The sequence below is a fragment of the Gallinula chloropus genome (assembly GCF_964237585.1).
Source record: "Gallinula chloropus genome assembly, chromosome: 5".
NCBI classification, from domain to species: domain Eukaryota; kingdom Metazoa; phylum Chordata; class Aves; order Gruiformes; family Rallidae; genus Gallinula; species Gallinula chloropus.
The window spans coordinates 81,831,926-81,850,634 of record NC_140090.1 but is presented as its reverse complement, the minus strand read 5'-3'; the positions used below and the strand labels follow the sequence as shown (position 1 = coordinate 81,850,634).

Below are 18,709 nucleotides of genomic sequence, written 5' to 3'. Positions count from 1 at the left end.
CGAAGCCCTGCTTCCTTAGAGTGATGCCCATTGGTGATACTCACCAGAAAAGGAATAATACCCACTTTCAGCTTCACACTTCTACCTGTCCCAGCCTTCTTGTGCCTGCCTTCTCCCTTCGCTCCTTACACATTCTCTAACAGAAACCCCAATCTCCTTCCTACACTTCACCTGAGAGCAGCATCATGGTTTCAAACAGGAGGTTTACTGGAGGCCGTTTTAAAATCACTGTCAACCTATCTGGCGATCTGGACACATCTGGCTAGCACACAACCCAGTTTGTCCACGCTGGTTTGCTGTCAGTATTTCCAGTCTTAACTGGGACAGCTTCAGCACTGCTTGTTTGGTTGATCTGAAACTTCCAGGAAGCCATCGCTACGCTGGCAGAGGTCGTCACCCACAAACCTCATCCATAACTGCTGGGAGCACTTAACTCCGGTGCTGTCACCTCCCCAGGGCTGATAAGCATTAGCTCTAATGTAGCAGCTTTCTGCCAAGAGATTCATCTTCAGGTCATTCTTAAATTTGGTAGAACTGGGCATCTCTGAAGTGTGATAGGGACTTCTTCATCTGCTGCCCCACCCGCCCCATGAAACCTCTGCTCGCCTTAATCAAAGCCCTGGGTCAGGAGTCACTGCCTAGTTCTGACCCCCCAGCCCTTCCTGTTGGGGCTGAGCAGTGACCAGACCTGCCACAAGCTGCCACAGGACCAGCATGTTCCCACCAGCCACACACTCACTGCTCATCCAGAGGGCACCTTGTTCAGTACATTCTGAGCCACACAAATTCCCATCACCCGCAGCAAACCCAACCCAACCGGAGGCTTCTCTCTCATCATGACACCTCCACCTCTCTCCCCACAAATGCCAAACCTAAACCCAACCTGGTTTATACCAGATTTTGCATACATGACCCTAAGGGACACAGTGTCTGCTGTTAGACTTCACTTGTGCCTGGGATGATGTGAAATGCACTTCAATCCTGAATACACAATGAATCAGAGTTTTCAAAACCAAATCACTGGGTGAGAGACACCTTGTTGTCACCCTGCCCTTTAATTTCACACCACACCCCCTGGATTGCCTTGGCCTGGGACCGAGGGGCAGACCCGAAGGGACAGGCTACTGAAACAGCCCCTGTCTGGCTGTCGCCCCGGCGCAGCCATGCCGAGCAGCTGTGGGCAGCAGGACCTGCTGTGGCTCTGCAGAGCCACGCCAAGCGCGCCGAGCAGGAGTGATGCCAGAGCTGCTAGAAAAGGGGATATGAAAGCAGCAAGGCTAAAGGTTAGCCAAACTGCAACTGCTTGGGCTTCTCCCTTTCTAAAGAAAAGAGCATTATACAACAACATATGTGATAAGTGTTTATGTTTCCGAGACAGAGAGGTAATAATGGAATAATTACAGGGCTACCACCTGCTGCCAAGTCCGTGCCTTAGAAGGGATGGAAAAAAGCCCACAGAAGTTAGAGCTTTGCAATCAAACAGAACTAATGAGGAAACAGGGAGATGCATAACATCATGCAAGCCAAACCACACTGGAGATAAGACAAAAACTTTACCCTAAATGGACACACCACAGTGGTGAAATCCCTGTGAACACTGTCACACCCCATGCAGGAGTTACTGCACACGACCGAGCAGAGGGGCTGAAGGCCTGACAGGTCAAATCATGCCTGTCAAGAGTCATTGACATGGACCTTTGATTCCCAACAGCAGGCTCAGGAACCACGTGTGAGGACTGTCAGCACTGAGTGTCGAGGGACAGGCTGTAAGGAGTCAGCTGTTCCAGAAGCTCAGTATGAAGGTATATCCTCTCTCCTCTGGGATTTCTGGCTTTGGTTCCATGCCACTACCACTAAAAAAGTCTGACAAGGGAGGGATCAAACATTCCTCTAGCACGCTGCTTTTTCTCCTGGTGATAGTAATATAAAGTGTAATTGGATCGTTGCTTATCTTTGGGTTTTTTCCCCTTTTCCACACTGAGCTGGTTCAGCTCTAGAAGGCTCTTATGGGTTGGGAAGAAGGGCAGACAGAAAAAAGTCAGAGACATCATTCTGTGAGTCACCTTCCTTTCCTTCTGCTTTTAGAAGTTCTCACACAAGAACTGGATGCCAGAGCCCCCCTGTCTGTGACAGGGCCACCAGACCCACCACCTCCCTCACGCTCCATCTCCACCAGTGGTGGGGCTTCAAAGGGTCGCTTTCCTGGAGCTCCAGCACAGCAACAGCAGCTCGTTTCTAGGTTGCCCAACAAAACCCCCGAATCCTTCCCAGACTGGGAGTCCCCTCCCTGCCAGGGACACCTGAACAACACACACATCTACCAACAGCACCTGAAAGCTCTCTGCAAGGTTACTAATACAGCAGAAGAGATCCAAGGGCCCCTAGGGAAAATGTCCTCTCCTGGTGACTCTCACCCTTTGAGAGCCATGGGGCTGTTTCCAAGCCACTCAACACTGCCTTACAACTGCCTGTAGCATTACTTACAAGCAGGCTCCACCACCTATCTCTGCAAACCTGTTTGTATCTTTACAGCTTCTAGTTCAATCCTTTGATCAAGTAATAAAAGCTCATGCTGGGTTAGCACACTTTCCATGGAAAACAGTCCTGGTGCAAGCAGCCCTTTTCTTCCTCTTTACTGACTGTTGACAGGATTTCTTTTTCCAGGAAGGCCTAGCTTTGACAAATACAGGATGAGAAGGAAAAAAATATGCAAAGTAATATTTATGGCAGGAAAGGGAGAATTACAAAGGTGACTGTGGGGTACTGCAAGAAACGGCAGTGCCTAGGAAAATAATGCTAGCACGTGGAACAGGAAACCCTGCTACTTCAACCAGGAGCTTTTCAAAACACAGAGCTCTGCAGAGATACTATACACCTAGGATTGCTGTCACCCTCTCCGAGAGCCCTTCTATCCACTGCGGTGACATCAAAAAATACACGTACGTCATGTTAAACAAACGAAATTCCACACAAGGAGTTACTGTGACCACCTCACAACATTTGTTACAGGCTGCATTAGTCCTCTATGCCGTGTTTCCCACATTGAGATCAGAGATAATCACCCCTTTTTCCCATAATCCCAGAAAGGCTAGGTTGGAAGGGAGCGCTGGAGACTATGGGGTCCAGCCCTCTGCAGAAAGTAGATCAGGCTGTGCAGAGCCCAACAGCTCTGCTCACCATACCAGGAGGTGCTGGCTGCAGGTGCCCCACAGCCCTGTGCCCAGACCCCAGGGACTCTTCGCTAGCGAGGTTTGTCTGGACGCAGTTCTCCGCTATAAGAGCCTCTAGCACACAGCATTGTCCTACTGCCCTTCATCTACTGGGGCTTCCTGAACGTCCTCAGCATCGACTCTCAATACTCCTGGCACAAGACTGGTCCTACTAAGGCTCAGTAAAGCTGATCATCTTGTTTTTCTCCTCTTTGATGAGAAAGTGGAAAGAGTCCTGCTATCTCTCCTCCAGGTCCACATTAGCTGGGCTCCCAGCCAGAGCCATTAAAAAATGAGTAAATAAAAACCCTTCCAGGTTCTCATTCCCCGTGGTAATACACTACCAAGCCAGGATGCACGTGCATGCTGGGGGTGCTGGGTATCCCTGTGTGCCCCAGCTGCTGCCTCGGGCTGCATCAGCAGATGCGCTGGGAGCTGAGCCCAGGCAGCACCGAGCCCAGCAAAGGGGCTCCTCAGAGCCCACTGCCACCGAGCAGCACCCCGGGAAGGGGGAGCTGCTGTCCTGCAGAGAAGGGAGATCTCACTGATTCGCCTCTAACAGACTGTTGTTTCTTGTACTACCTGGCAGTCACCTCAGCAACCATCAGAGCTGCCCGCGCGCTGTACAGTCCGGGCAGTGACCGCACCATGGTTTCTGCTCTGCACAAAGGCAACTCTGCCGCATGCTCTCATATACCCCAACGCCACTCGTGTACTAGCAGAGGCCTGTGCCCAGGCTCTTCCCGTGCCCCCGCAGGCGAGCGAGCAGCCTGTGAGCAGCCTGTGAGCAGCCTGTGAGCAGCCTGTGAGCAGCCTCCAGCGACTTGAACACACGCTCTGCACACCCGCCAAGCCCTGTCCCCAGCTAATCACTGCCCAGAGCCGGCACCACCTCGGGCGAGTGGAGCCTGTTGTGATGCACCGAGGTGGCTGTTGGGGTCAGACCACAGGTCACTGACCTCAGACCATGGTTTTAAGCCAGAGAAAACGCTTCCTGCCTGTCCTGATGTCCTCCAGATTTCTGACCAGACACACGCCTGTGGAACCAGCACTTACCCCGCAGAGCAAACACTCCTAGTAGGGACGGGCAGCCATCACGATGGGAGCACCAATTAAAATCACCCCCTCACCAGCAAAGCACAAGGGATGCGCTGCAGCCCGCGAGCGAGCCTGCGGGGACTCACCGTGAAGTGCTCCTGTGACTTGTAGTTCTCATCCAGGTACACTCGAGCCCTGTTGTAGTCTTTCATCGCATCGCTCGATAGCAACTCTCTGAAGGAGCAAGGGGAGACTCAGGCTGCGGCAAAGGCCCGGTGCGGCGCGGCCCCGGCGGCGCCCGCAGCTCCCGGGCCCGGGCCCCGGCCCGCGCCGCCCGCAGGGGGCGCTGCTCGCCCCGCCCGCACAAGGCCGGGGCTGTGTCACTGCTCCCGCGGCCTCCGCCCGGGAGGTACCCGCGCTCCGTGCGGCGCAGGGTCACCGTGCCGGGCCGCGACCGCAGCGGGCTCCCGCGCCTCTCCGCACCTCCCTGACCCGCACACGGCCGGGGCGTCGCACACGCTGAACCCCAACAACAGTGCAGCGTACGCATGCTGCGCCTCTAACGGCTTCGGGCTGGGGCCGCGGAGCGCCCCGCTCACCCCCCGCCGCGCGCCCCGGCCCCGCCCCGGCCCCGCTCACCCCCCCCCGCCGCGCGCCCCGGCCCGCCCCGGCCCCGCTGACCCCCCCCTCGCCGCGCGCCCCGGCCCCGCTCACCCCCCCGCCGCGCGCCCCGGCCCCGCTCACCCCCCCCGCCGCGCGCCCCTGCCCGCCCCGGCCCCGCTCACCCCCCCCACCGCGCGCCCCTGCCCGCCCCGGCCCCGCTGACCCCCCCACGCCGCGCGCCCCGGCCCCGCTGACCCCCCGCCGCCGCGCGCCCCGGCCCCGCCGCCCTCTCTCCCTCCCTCCCTCCCGTCACTTACTTGACGAACTTGTCCACGTGAGACATGGAAGCCTCGTAGTTCTTCCCTCCGAACTCCTGGCAGTGCAAAGCCATGAAGTGGGGCTTGTGTGCATGTACAACCTGCAAAGACAGAGCCGAGCGTCAGCCGCCTCGGGTGCCACCACGACTCTCCACACAGCCTCCTGCCCCCTCCAGCAGCTGCCTCAGAAGCACCGTCTGCTCCTCCCCAGCCAGGTGTCTGGCAGGACACTAACAAGCGAGGAGGGCAGCATCGCTCCTCAGGCACAGAAGGAAGAGCCATTAGTCACCCCACACAATAATTATCTCAAGTATTTATAGCTAATATTTTCTTTGTGAACTCTGAATAAGTTGCTCCCTGGACATGAAACCAAACACAAAGCCTCTTCCAATTCCCCTCCGAGGGGACCTGGCACCAGCAGCACCTCTTGCCAGGGAGCTAGAGGCATCCAGACACCTGGATTAAATTAAGTGGGTTTTTCTGTTGTGTTTGTTTTCCCGACTCTTACAGAAACATATCAGATTAGCTCAGGACAGAGCACTGATTAGCTGTCACATTTCATGGCTGTTATTTATGGAGTATCTTACTTGCAGAAGTATGTAAGTGACACACACTGTGGTATATACACACAGATCTAATAGAGGAAGCAGGTAAATCCATCACGCTATTTCCAGTGTTTCCCTGTGTAACAGAAGTGCCTCAAATACCTGATGCGTGAGGATGCAGTTACCAACCACAGAGCCCAGAACCACCAAATCAAAGGTACAGTATTTATACATTTGCTGCTGCATTACACACACATTCAATATTATTTTGTCCTAATAAACTTTATATTCCTATATGTAATGCATCATTCAGCACTGCAAACAACACATCCTCAACGTCTCTGTGTTCATACTGAGCCTCCACAACTTGTATTTCACTTTCTTCCTTTTTTGTGCTGTGTTTCAGAGCTCCCCTCCCCAGCAGCTGGCACAGCTGAGCTGAGTTACTCAGCCCAGGAGAGCTGAGTTAGCCCAGGCTGTTTCCTCAGCACCTGGCATCACTCCCCATCAAAGGGGCTGGTCGGGGAGGGGTGCTGCTCCTGGGTGCCTCCAGGGCAGTCTGAGTGCGGCTGGGCAGCGGGTCAGTCCTGCAGTTTGCTCTGTGTTATCACCAGGTGAGAGTGAAGTTTGCTAGGGCTGTTACTGTTCCCCTGTCACAGAGATTCCTCAGTAAACTGTCCTTATGCCAATGCACAGGGGCTTTGGCTGTTTCTCCTCCAGGAGTGAGCAAGCTATGCATGGTGCGCAGCCACTGTTTGGGGCTGAGACACCACATGCTGACACCCTGCACAGGGATGGGCATGATAAACCTTTGCTGTCGTGCTTTTAATGATGCAAATCAATAGCGACTAATTTCACTGTAAAAGGGTCTCCAAGTTTCTTTCAAAATCACAGAGAGAGAAACTGTCATCTGACCCAATGACAGGGTGCAAAATTCCTCATTCCTGACTGCACAAATAATCTCATGAGAAGATCAAGCTCAAAGGCAATGAACTAAAGGCTGGCAAAGTTGGAAATGCAGCAGCTTTCCACTCAGCAAAAGGCAGACAGTAATCAGTCTCTGCTTTTAGCCACCATCTTCTCACGACAGCAGCGTAGCTGAGGATGCACAGTGTAAGGGATGGGCAGCAAATCCACCCATGACCCTGAGCACTGGTGGACAACACTGCCCATCTCTGCTCAAAGGGCTCTCTGGAGCACGTGCCTGCCCAGATGAGCCAACAGCAAGGTCCATTGGCACACCACCCCTTGGACACTGCTGTCCTTTGGAGCCCGGAGCTGCCGCCCCATGCCCTCCCCAGCAGGCACGGGAAGGCTGGCAGCGTTCACCACCACCAAGGGGAATATGGCACACTGCTTGCACATGGTGGCACAGCAAGTTACAGCACTTCCCATCTAAGCTCAGTTAGCCACACAAAGGAGGTAACAGTTGCTGGCTTCTGAGCGGCTTCAGACAAGTCACATCCTCTTTGCACCTCAGCTTCCCCATCATCGAAACAGATCTTGACACCAACCTGCTCAGTGAAGCATGTTGAGGTGAGCGCCTGTCACGTGCTACTACATAAAGGAAGAAGCACCGGCTGCCTCCCACAGGCTGCCCGTGGATCTCTGTGCACCTCAGCCCACTCACCGACAGTGGTTCTGCCTACCTACAGCACGCTGCGATCCTGCCTTGGGACAGGCCGCTGGCAGCGAGGGGCACCCTGCTGCTCCTCCTGTGGTGCAGTGTCCAGCTCACAGCAGCTGTAAGAAACCATCCTGCAGAACAACGGCCGCTCCCCTGCGGAACGGGAGGCATGACGTCCAAAGCAGGGGGCAGCACTGCCCTAAGGGACCCCCAGCCCACAGCCCGTCAGCAATGAACAACCAAGCACCCTACAGAGCTGAATCAGCTGGCTCATTTTCTTCACTGACTTGGAGATAAGTACTAGCCAAACAGAGCCCGTGAAGCCCAACTCCCTAACAGAGCTGACGTGCGGTCCATCCCCAAACAGCACACAGCTCCAGCTCTCCATGTGCTTCACTGCTCCAAGTCAGTCTGGCTCACAAGTCCTGATCGTATCTACTTGCTTAGCTCTATGAAATTACCATAATTAGAAAACAGTTGTAACTGATCTTGTAAAGCAAACATTCCCAACTCTTGCTGTTTCAAAGCAACACATGGAGTAACTGCTTATTGCAAACACAGCAAGACCACACTGTGTTATCCATGTGAACTGCTGCAGCAGCTCCCCTCATTAAGATCTCTTTCTTTTGCAGCTTAAAGAACTAATACGCTGGTAAGACAAAAGTAAAATAAATGGCTTCAGAGACGATGCAGGCATAAGCTCTCTCTCAGTTATGAGCGATGAGTAACAGGCAACCTTGAACCTGGAGTCCTGCCTTGAGAAAACGCTGCCCAACAACTTCACCTGGCTGCAGCAGCTGCAACAGGAAACCTTTACAGGCCCCCAACTGTGGTGCAGGACACAGGGGTTTTGTTCGCATTCAAATCCTTGACAGCTTGAAATCACAGCAGGTATTAAAAAAAATACAAGCTTTTTTCAAAAGCCAATTTTTAATGAGGAATCTGCAGTTGCTTAAGAGCAGCCAGAGGCCTCCGTGGCATTCCTTGCAGCTTAACCCACAAAAACATACCTGAATATTAGTTACATCCTCCTGTATAATAAATACCCTCCAACTAAGAGCAAATTGGCTCTGCTTCATTACCTTTTACTAGTTTTTGACTGTTATGAGAGAACAAACAGTACATAATAATGAGTAATGAATACTTCAGAGCTGAAATCCCAGAGCTGCCAGGGGTTGAAGGTCATACGCGCGACCACACGGACCTCGGTTTGCATCTGCAGTGGCAGAATGCTTTCAAAGTCAGACGTTATTCTCAGCTTCTGGCTAGGCACACACAGGTAAAGGAAGCCACAGTTAGAAGCTGCTTTTCTGGGATGCGGGTAGAGGATCACAGGGAGAGCTGAGCAGAGAGAAGGGGGGTTGCCACTACTGGCTGAACTCAGCCCTATGGCAGGATGGTGCCAGGCAGGTTGTGCCAAGGGAACCTCTGCTCTAAAAGCCCCCACAGTGTGAGGGAAGCAGCCCCAGCATCGACCGAGAGAAGGGAGAGGTGTTCCCCAGTGCCTGCGAGGCAGAGCTGTGTTTTGAGGGCGTACAGTCCTCACACGGAGAGAGGAGGTTGTGCGAAGGGGTTACCACCATAGGGCTGCAAAGCACATGGAGCACCCACAGCTGACCCCTTCGGTACCGCATCGCACGCCAGGAAGGTCAGCGTCTCGCAATCACTGCTTGCATTTTAGTTGTGTTTAATGCAACAGAACGCTAAGCGGCAACTCAGGGCAGACGAGACCTTGCGGGTACAGTAGCAGAGGTAACCACCCGACCAGCATCCTGCGCCCCTTTCTGTTAACGGTACTGCTGTGTCATTGCAAGACTTGTCAAAGCGTTTTTCCTTAAGCCCTTACAAAGTAACACAAGGGCCACTGGAGCCAGATGGGAAAGCAGCTCCGTGCTCTCCACCATCCTGTCAGCGGTGGGGTGACATGCAGGGGCTCCCAGACTCCCAGGCATGGCAGGGCTCCCCCAGCCCTGCAGCACAGCACCCCAGCTTCCCAGCATCCCTGGCCCATCACTGCCTGCTGCACGGCTGGTGTCTCCAGGCGAGCTCCGGGGCCTGCCCACCGCCACCCTCCTCTGCTCCGAAGCCAGCAGGCAGCACACCTTTGCTGGGGCCGCTCACTGCCAGATCAGAAATGAACTCTTCTCTAACTCTCTTTTACAGAACAAGGAATCACTTTTTCTGGATATTTCCTCCAAATCCCAGGTGGGGCATTTCACATGGAAACGTTCAGCTTAAGCAGGGTGGGGTCCTTTATTCTTTAACAAGGTGTATGTGACTGAAACCGTCGGGAGGGCTGAGCCCGGGCAGCGCGTTTCCAAGCACAGGCTGCGCTAACGCGCTAACACACCACAGCGAGAGGAACGCGCGCAGAGGGACCGGCTCAGCGCGCACCGCGCAGGACGGAGGCTCTGGCTGCTCTTCCCCAAGAGCCGCCGCCACCCCCGCAGACCTGCCACCCGCACCGCCTGCGGGGATGTGCGGGGAGGGCCGGGCGCAGGGAGGCACGGCGCAGGCCGCTCGCCCCCACCTCCTGCTTCTCCCCCGCGGGTGGGACGGGCGGGAGCTGCCGTGCTGGCTGGGACAGCGTGCCAAGTCACGGCTCGGAGCTGTTCGGCGCACAGAGGGAGGTGGCGAGCGCCTGAGCCCCGTTTTCTGCTGGCGGCAGGCACAGGATACCACAAGTTTCCGTGATGTCAGGGCCGGGCTGGCTGCCGGCCGGCTGGCACCCACCCAGCCTGGGCACGTCCCCCGGGCAGCCCGTGCTCCAGCCCGCCTGCCGAGACCGGCTGCAGCGCGGGCTCGGCGCGGAGGGCCGCGCGGCAGCCCGTGTGTGCGCAGCCAGCGCTGCCCTCCCCTCGGGCTGCGGCTCCAACGCAGCAGCCAGGCCCAACCGCGCCCAGGCAGCAACAGGCACCCACCGGGGACAGCCCACGGGCTGAACCCACAGCGGCTGTAACAGAGCAGTTCAGCCCACCACCCTCCCTAGTTACACAAACAGGATTAAGTCCACTAAAGTAATTAATGACCAAACTTTCTGAGTGGCTGGTTTTTTGCTGGTGGGGTTTTTTCCTCCTCCTTTCTTTAAAAAGGGCCATACAGAAAGTTTCCATGCGGCAGTACCAAGATGACCTTTAGCTTTCAGGTAAACTTTTAACTTCTGTATTACTACAAGTAAAGGCTCTAAATACCTCTTAAAGACATTAAGCAACACGGAAACTGCATTAGAGGAAAAAGCTTGTCTCCACACTTTCATCTAAAGCTGCTTGCCCTGAATGCTACAAAAACTGAAAGTCACTAAAATTAGTCAAAGTTTTCAGTAACTCCAGCTGCTGACCCCCTCCCGCCCTGCGCAGCTGAAGGGATGGGGAAGGAGGAGGAGGTGAAAAAACAAAACCTTAAATACACAAACCAGCAAAAGCCCTTTCTGCGTGCTCCTACGGCCCTCCCCTGCAAACAGCTTCTGGGATGCTCCTGAAGCTCCTCATTTCCCTGCCTTTTATCCCTTCAAACTGACATCCAGGCTGTGAGACTGGGCACCGAGCACTTTACACAAGTGGAACAATAAACCAATTTGCATATTATGTGAATATAATTTGCATAACATCTAGTTCGTCAAATCACCCACCCTCTTGTTCAGCTACACTCTTCCCCATCGCAGCCGAAACTCTCCAAACCACCACTCTCACAATCAGTTCTCACTCTCCCCACAGCAGGCACTTTCTCTCCTGGTTTCGGGGGTAAGAGAATTTGTGCTGGAAAGAGGAAAGGAGGCTGAACTGACACCAACCTGCCCGGAGGGCTGGCAGGGAGGAGGTGAGCCACGCCAGCCAGCACGAGGGCTCAGCTGAGCTCTGCCCCCAGGACAGAGTTTCTGACCCCCACTCGCTGCCGTTTCTGATCATCGAGGACGCGACACGCACTCGCCTTACAAGAGTTTTATCTTCATTCCAGCGGGTTGCTTTCAACTGCAACTTCTATTTTCTGCCTTGAACATTACGAGCCAGAGCCAACTCTGCAAACCCTGGGATTTTGCAACATCCTCTCCCCATAATGCCTGCTTCCACTTCTAACCAGCACAGATTTTGCTGCTGGGAGTTGCCTGACACTGCATGGACGTGCAGGAGAGCAAAGCACGACAGCACATGCTGAGCCACCCCGTTCCTTCTGCAGGGCTTGGGCTGGTGCTGGGGTAGTTACACAGCAGCAGGCAGATGAGTCTCCTATCCACAGACTGATTTTGCTGCCCACACCACGTTTAGCAGTGCCTTAACAAGCCGTGCCTGCACAGCGGCCTCAGGACACCCTTCCTAAGGCAGGGAGCAGGACCACTCGCCATTACAAAATCCCTTCAGGTGCCTCCAGCCCAACAGGGCAAGCAAAGCACGGGACATATTACGCTCTTCCAGAAGACACCCACAACCTTGTGCCTCTCCACCCTGTCTGTCCCACATCGTGCATGCCGGGCTGGGCCACAGCTGCAGCCACCCAACAGCTGGGCAAGCAAATCACAACCACCCCCCAAGCAAAGACACTCCCCACAGCCAAACTGCCTTATCCTCAATAGCCCACAGGGTATCTAACTGATTTTAGCTAAGTGATTGCCATTGGTTTGTTCTCCTCCCTTGAACACGATGCCCAGGAGGCTGGGTATCTTTTCTCATGGCTATTTTATCCCATTGCACCATTCCCTATCTTCAGGGGCATTTATCTTCCAACCACAGCTTCTGTTCTGCCCTGTATTTTTTTTAACTGAGAAAAGGAAAAGTAGTCTTTGATAAAACCACTGAAGATACAATTCCCACCCCTTCCAAAACTTTTGCTGGCCTAGAGCGTGTTCTGACCAAGGAGCTACAAGGGCTGCCAAAAGCATTCACATGAACAAATGGCATCTGCTTCATACGTCATGCGTCTGCAAACTCCGGTTGTCTTACTACTGGGTCTAAAACAAAACAAAACACAGACAGCAAGTCCACAGCTTTTAAAATGACTGATTATGCTACCACAGAGATCATCAAGAGTCCTAAATATTATGATCAAGAAAGCTGGAGAGGGGCTGGTGCCAAGGGCAGGGAGGGCCAGGCCCAGGGGAACAGCCTTGAGCTGCAGAAGGGCAGCTGGAGGGGAGTTGGGAGGCAGAAATCCTTCCCGGGGAGGGGGGAAGCCCTGGCACAGGGTGCCCAGAGAATCTGGGGCTGCCCCGGGACCCCTGGCAGGGCTCAAGGCCGGGTTGGGTGGGGCTTAGAGCACCCTGGTGGGGGCTGAGGGGCCGCCCCCCAAACCAGCCTGGGGTTCTATACTCAAACTCTTTAAAGAAAGGGAAGATATAAAGACTTTATGCATATTACTAAAAACTACAGCTGTGCTGGATGAAAGCCAGTGACCAGTGGGGTAACGCCGCAGAAGGATGGCAGTCCATCACAGGACATTGTGCTTCCTTAACATCAGGTCCAACCAAAGCACGCTGTAAAAGCTGACCCAAACCACCTTTTTCTCTTGACCACATTTGAAGCCAAGCTGTTGCTCTATTTTCGGGTGTGACGGTACAGACACCACCCAAGATTTCTCTGTGATACAGGGCTCTGCCTTTTCACACAAACACACCTTCTTTTGAGCCACAATGGTTTCAACAAAGTCAGCTCTGACCAGCAGCTTGAGAGGGATTTTGACAGTCGAGCTTGGAGAGAAGCCTCAGACTTGGGACAGAGGGAGCTCTGACTCTGAAGGACACCTGTGAAATGGTTTTACCGGTGCTTTAACGCTATGTGCAGCCCGTCTGCAGCTGCCAACCCCCTCCCTACCACAACCAGCTCTGCACTGTAACTGCGGCACAGGAGATGCTGCCAAGGTGCCCGTGGGCCCCCCTGTGCTGCCACCCGGTTCGGGGTCCACTCGCCTTCCCGAGGGGCCGAGAGGAGCCCGCTCAAAGCATGGGCTGCCACCAAAGCCAGCGCTGGGCATCGCAGCGGAGCGGGGGCAGCTCCTGCCACAGCTTCCTGCTGCACCTCACCCCACCAGCCGGTTCAGCTTCCCCACACCACGGGAACCCAGCGCACCTTTGCCAGGCACGGGCCTGCACTCGCCATGCTCCACTCTGCACCGAGATCCGTATTACAAATGGATCTGGATCTATCGGGGGCAGCAGCACCACACACCAGGGGATTCCTGCAGCCTCTGCAGCTACAGATGGGTATGTAAACCTTTCCTGTAGTCTGACCGGGTTCCTCACACAGAGGACAGACCACACTGCAGCAACAGAGACAGAAATTAAGAAACAATTCAATCTGTTCTGGCAAGCTCTGCCCTAGCCCCAGCCCCGGATCAAGCACGTTTCAGGCAGCAGGTCAGTATACCCACTCACCATCCCCTGCAGCTCAGAGCTCAGCGTGTCACAAAGCAACGTGGCCAGCTGCCTTAACCACACCACCCCTTCGCAGCACTGGGCTCTCTAGCACACAGGGCATCCCTCAACTTCCAAGGCTTTGTGGTCCTCAAGTTGTAAAGGAGCTGCCAGCTCTGGGGTTGGCTTATGGTGGTCCTGCTGCCCCGGGCTGTACCACAGCAGGACACCCTGTCCACCCCCCACACCTTCCCAGACCCCAGGCCACGTGCCAGGGGCAGTCGGGTTCAGAAGGGGACAGCAGGAGCAGGGGTGGTGTGGGGTCAGGTTCAGTGAGAAGGGCTGGGAACACCCTGGCCAGCAGCTCTTTCAGGGGGCCTGACTTTGAAAACATGACAGGGCAAGGAGATTAAACTCCTGGCCACCTTATTCATGTCTACCAATAAAAAAAATCAGCTCAGTGATGCTAACTCAAGAGGCAATAGCATACAAAACTTGATTATATAGAAGAAGAAAAAAAATATATATCTGCTGGTGTAGGTCTCAAATCACCGTATTTGAAGACAGCAAGGTCCTGAAGCTTAACTTTAGGAGATCAATTAATCCTCCGCTTTCATATAGGACAGGTATTTTTCTGGATTCACAGAGGAAAGCTGAAAACACAAAGTTTAGGAATTCTGGTGCCAGAGCACACAAGTCACGAATTCAGATGCTCTGTCTCCTTCTGAAGAGCATCCCCACTTGACAACAGATGCTCACAAAAATCTATGTGTCCAAGTAATCACCTACCCCGACCCAGAGGCAGGAGGCTCGGGGAGGTTCAGCCTCTCCCCAAGTTGCCGTCACACAAGCACACGTATTCGAGCACAGGTCTTCGTCACACTGCCTTTGGGAGGGGGAGGAAGAGAGGAACGTGGGAGGAGAGCCCTCACCTTTGCTTCTTCCTGCTTTACAGGCAATTTGAGATACGCTGACTTAGAAGTTAACCTCGTGAGGACCCCCAGCAGATAACGAGCGTGGTGTTCCTCCATCGCCCGGGGAGGGTCCATGGCGATGCTGTGCTCCAGTCCCTTTGCCAGGCATTCAGCAGGGCAGAGGAGCCTCTGCCTGCCCCTCACATCCTCCCAGCTGCAGCACTGCCAGGAACACAGGCTTCCCTTTTGTTCCTGCCTGCAGAGCTAGCTGGCTTCAAGCCTTCCCATTTGTCTACATGCAATGACAAGACAGAACATCTATTTCTATCTGTTTCCTTACAATATGTTTGTATCGTATGGAAAAGCACTAACGAGGCCCCAAAATGAATACCAGGTACTCACCTCTGGATCGAATGGAAAGAGCAGAACAGTGAGGAGAAAGGCTTCCCTATAAATTTAGTGATGGGAAACCAGCAAGTCTGAGATCCAGACCACCCTTCCTCCCAGCAGCCTGCTGTCAGCAGCACATCAAGGGCACTGTCTATTCCCGTGCTGGGAAAGGCTCCACCGCCACCTCCCCGGGGAGCACGCGAAAGCCAAGACCTATAAATACCCAGAACCGAGCTCAGCTGAACTCCTCCTTCATCTTGTTTTATATTTCCTGGGGAAGGAGGGGTGGGAAACAGCAAATAACAGTGAACTGACAGTATTTGGTAGTTAAATCCATTTTAAACTACAAAGTCAGTGTCACCCGGAGCGCCAGGCTCCACTGTTACAAGACTGGAGCCCGATGAATCCCAGGAAAAGATCAGGGCATCACTGCTCAGCTGTACCAACTGTGCTGTCAACGCAGCAGCCAGGTACCATGCTACTTCACAGGCTGCTACGCTGTGAGCTGACATTAAAAACTGCCCCAAAAGCTTATTTAAAGTGTTTTTTCCTGTTTGTATTTCTTGGACAAACTCTCTAATAAAAGAGCACTAGATCTCCTGCATTTCTCACGTTAATAATACAGGATACTTGTAGATCAATGGCAGAAGTTTGAAAGTTTAAGCATGTGGCATCTGAATGTTATTTCAGTCCTCCATATGCTCCCACGTTCTGAGGAATGCCTTCAGCATGTAACCAGTGATAATACATCAGTTAAGTGACTTGTATTCAGCTATCACAGCAACTGAAATACCTCACTTTAACTTGTGGGAACTTAACAACAAGCCCCCAAAACGCTTCTTCACTGATATGTTCCTTGACATTGACTCAAAGATACCTTTCCAGTGTGGATTTAATGCCTAGCAGCACTTTAGAGTGGCGACTGTGCTTCCTCCTTTGTGGAGATGATTCTGCCTGCTCACAGAAGGACTCCATCCTCAGAAGTTATGCAAACTGTATTGACACAACTACACATGCAAATTGGATTCCTCAGAAGAATGGAAAAACATTGTGGTCTGCGGTTTATCTGGGTTTCGAGTTTACGAAGAAGTATGAAGAATCATTTTCCAGTCCTTCTGATGAACTTCAGTCTGCAGAGGCTCTGGGCACGGCGTGCAGGGTTCAACCCGAAAGGCAAGCCCGGGGTGTGCGCCTGCGAGGCTGCTGCGGGGCCGGGGGGGTCTGTGTGCTTTTGGAACGGGCTCTGCTCCCTTCCCCAGGAGCTGTCAGAAAGCTGTATTCCACTTCCTACTGCGCTTGGGAACACACACAGTCACGCTGCTGTGGGGAGGAAGAAGGGGTCGAGGCTGCCCTGCTCATCAGCATGCAGAGGATGCCAGGTCTGCTGCCAGCCAGGAGCAGGAACGGTAACATTGGGTTTTATCCCTTCTGTGTTCCCTTCTCATCTTAAATACGGTTTCTCAGGCTCCAGCTACGTGGGTGGGTGCTCAGAGAGGGGAGATGGATGCTGCGAACCCCGCACAGCTGTGGGATGGGGCCAGGTCTGGTTTAGCCACACTTCACTGGAATCTTAATGCATCTCCTCTTCCTACCCCCACTTGGCATGCACGGGCCCACGGCAGAGCCCCTCCAGCTACACACCAGCAGCCCTGCTCCAGGACACTAGCAGCTCATCCTTTTCCCTCCTCTTCCTGTTTTCCACAAGCTATTTGAGGCGTTTCTGTCATGCAACCACGCGAGGAGTCTCCCTGATAAAGCTGCGTAAACAAGCTCTGTGATGCTGAAAAACACCCAGCGACCTTGAACAGAAGAGTTTCTACCTGTGTGAGTGTACCCTGCTTCTTCCCTGGAGACCTGGAGGAGGCTTGAACCAGATTTAGCTGAGCAAGCCCCAACAGCTAGAGCACCATGTAACCCATCAAGACAAAAGAGGACAGACAAACAGATGACTGGTTTGGGGAGCTGGCAGGCAGCAAGGAACATCGGGGTGACTGGTGCACCTCAGATTTCGGCAAACCCACCGCACCCGACAGAGGAAGCGAGGTGCTGGGTCTCACAGCGCCGCAGGAAAGGTCACGGGCTGCACCAGGCACCTGCCCAGGTAAAGAATTACAGGTACGGAAAGGCAAGAAATTAAGTACTGCTGATGGGTTCTTCTGAGCACGGTTTCACTTTGAAACTCCACGATCAGGCTACTGTTGCTTTAACCATTTTTGTGGGGGGGATGTAAAAACACACAGAGGAGGCTCAGACTCCATCTGTCCCGGCCAACACGACACAAGCCACAGCGGGGAAGGGAAGGGACAGCACCTCCTCTGGATGCTGCTGCTCATCTCCTACTGCACACTGACAGGTCTCTGCACAAACACAAGTTGGACAGGTCCTCCCTGCAACAACACGAGGCCCCAGAGTGGCTCTTTGATGCTGAGGAAGCTGCACCTGAAGCATGGACCAGGATAATGCAGCATCGGCTTCAGCACGCTCACAGGGCCTGAACAGGAGCATTTTTGCAGGGGGCGGAGGGGGGGCAGAAAGCAGTAGTGTCCTGCTGTGCTCCAGCACCAAGACCAGCACATTTCAGGGACACCAACTGGACTTACACACAGATTTCTTTAAATATAAAATTAATCAAATATATTTCTTAGTCAAGAGAGTCCAGAGACCATTTCATGCCAAACTAAAGCCACTTCTATGAAGTGTCAAACCTCTATTTAGGCAGAAAACTGCCAATGAGAACAAGTTGTATTTATATACTGAATCTTTATAATCATTACTTAGAAATCCAGAAGAGAGACATCCTTTTCAGGACTGGCTTAAACTATAAAAAAGTATAACAACTTCAGTTGACTTGACAAAGCAGAAGATCTTTATGCTATTAATTAAGCCAACAAGCAAATGTGCACAGAGCTGCATGAGAAAGTCCTGTTTTTACCTTACCTGATAGAATTCCCGGAGCCAATTCTTCTGTAAGTTTTCCGGCTGAAAAACAAAATACAAAAATTAATTAAGAATAGGAGTATTTTATTTTTATAATACCCTGATACTTATTGCTTTCCTCAGTGCACTTGAATGGGGAGGTTTTTTCCCCACAACTTAGCAGACAAGTACAAACGTGAGGATGCTCCTCCCGGAGCTCCAACAGCCAGAGCTCTCCTTCACATCTCCCAGCCAGTATTGTACATGTACAAGATCAAGCAGAGCAATGGACCTGACACACACTGAAACATGTGCTTTGAGAAGTACACTCACTGGCCGGGCATCAGCAACTCTCATAAGCTGCTGATACCCAGCTCTGGCAACCTGAAATCCAGGTTACATGGATTTACTTCTAACAATGTGACTCAGAGGGACAACTGTGTTTCTGTGGGATGCCTAAGCACGTCAGAGCTCCTCTCAAGGGCAAACTGGGAGAAGCTACAGAAGTTAGGAAAACAGAAGCAGCAAAACTGTGTCAAGTACAAAGTTCTGCCCGCCCCAGACACACCTGCGAGGGAAAATAACCCATTGTCACGCGTTAAAGAGGAACATTTGCTGAGTTCTATCTTCACCAGCAAGACCCCTGGGTGCTTGCTACCTCCTGCTGGGAATGGACCCCACAGAGGCTGCTCTCTGCACACACAGCAGGAGCAGTGGGCCTGGAGCAGGGCACAGGGCGCTGGCAGCCAGGGATGCTCTGACATCCTCCCCCAGCACCTCACGTATGAGGCAAACGCCCCAGCATGAAGC

The 18,709-nt window shown here is 53.3% G+C and overlaps 1 protein-coding gene across 1 annotated transcript in view; it reads right to left on the bottom strand.

Annotated features, from left to right (window-relative positions):
* The window catches only part of INPP5A (inositol polyphosphate-5-phosphatase A), a 193,125-nt gene that overhangs the window by 128,575 nt on the left and 45,841 nt on the right, over positions 1-18,709 (bottom strand). The window contains exons 2-4 of the mRNA XM_084264317.1: positions 17,921-17,962; positions 5,168-5,268; positions 4,394-4,481 (exon numbers count right to left, since the gene is read on the bottom strand). Of these exons, the coding sequence (XP_084120443.1) occupies positions 4,394-4,481; positions 5,168-5,268; positions 17,921-17,962 (231 nt within the window). The remainder of the gene's footprint in view (positions 1-4,393; positions 4,482-5,167; positions 5,269-17,920; positions 17,963-18,709) is intronic.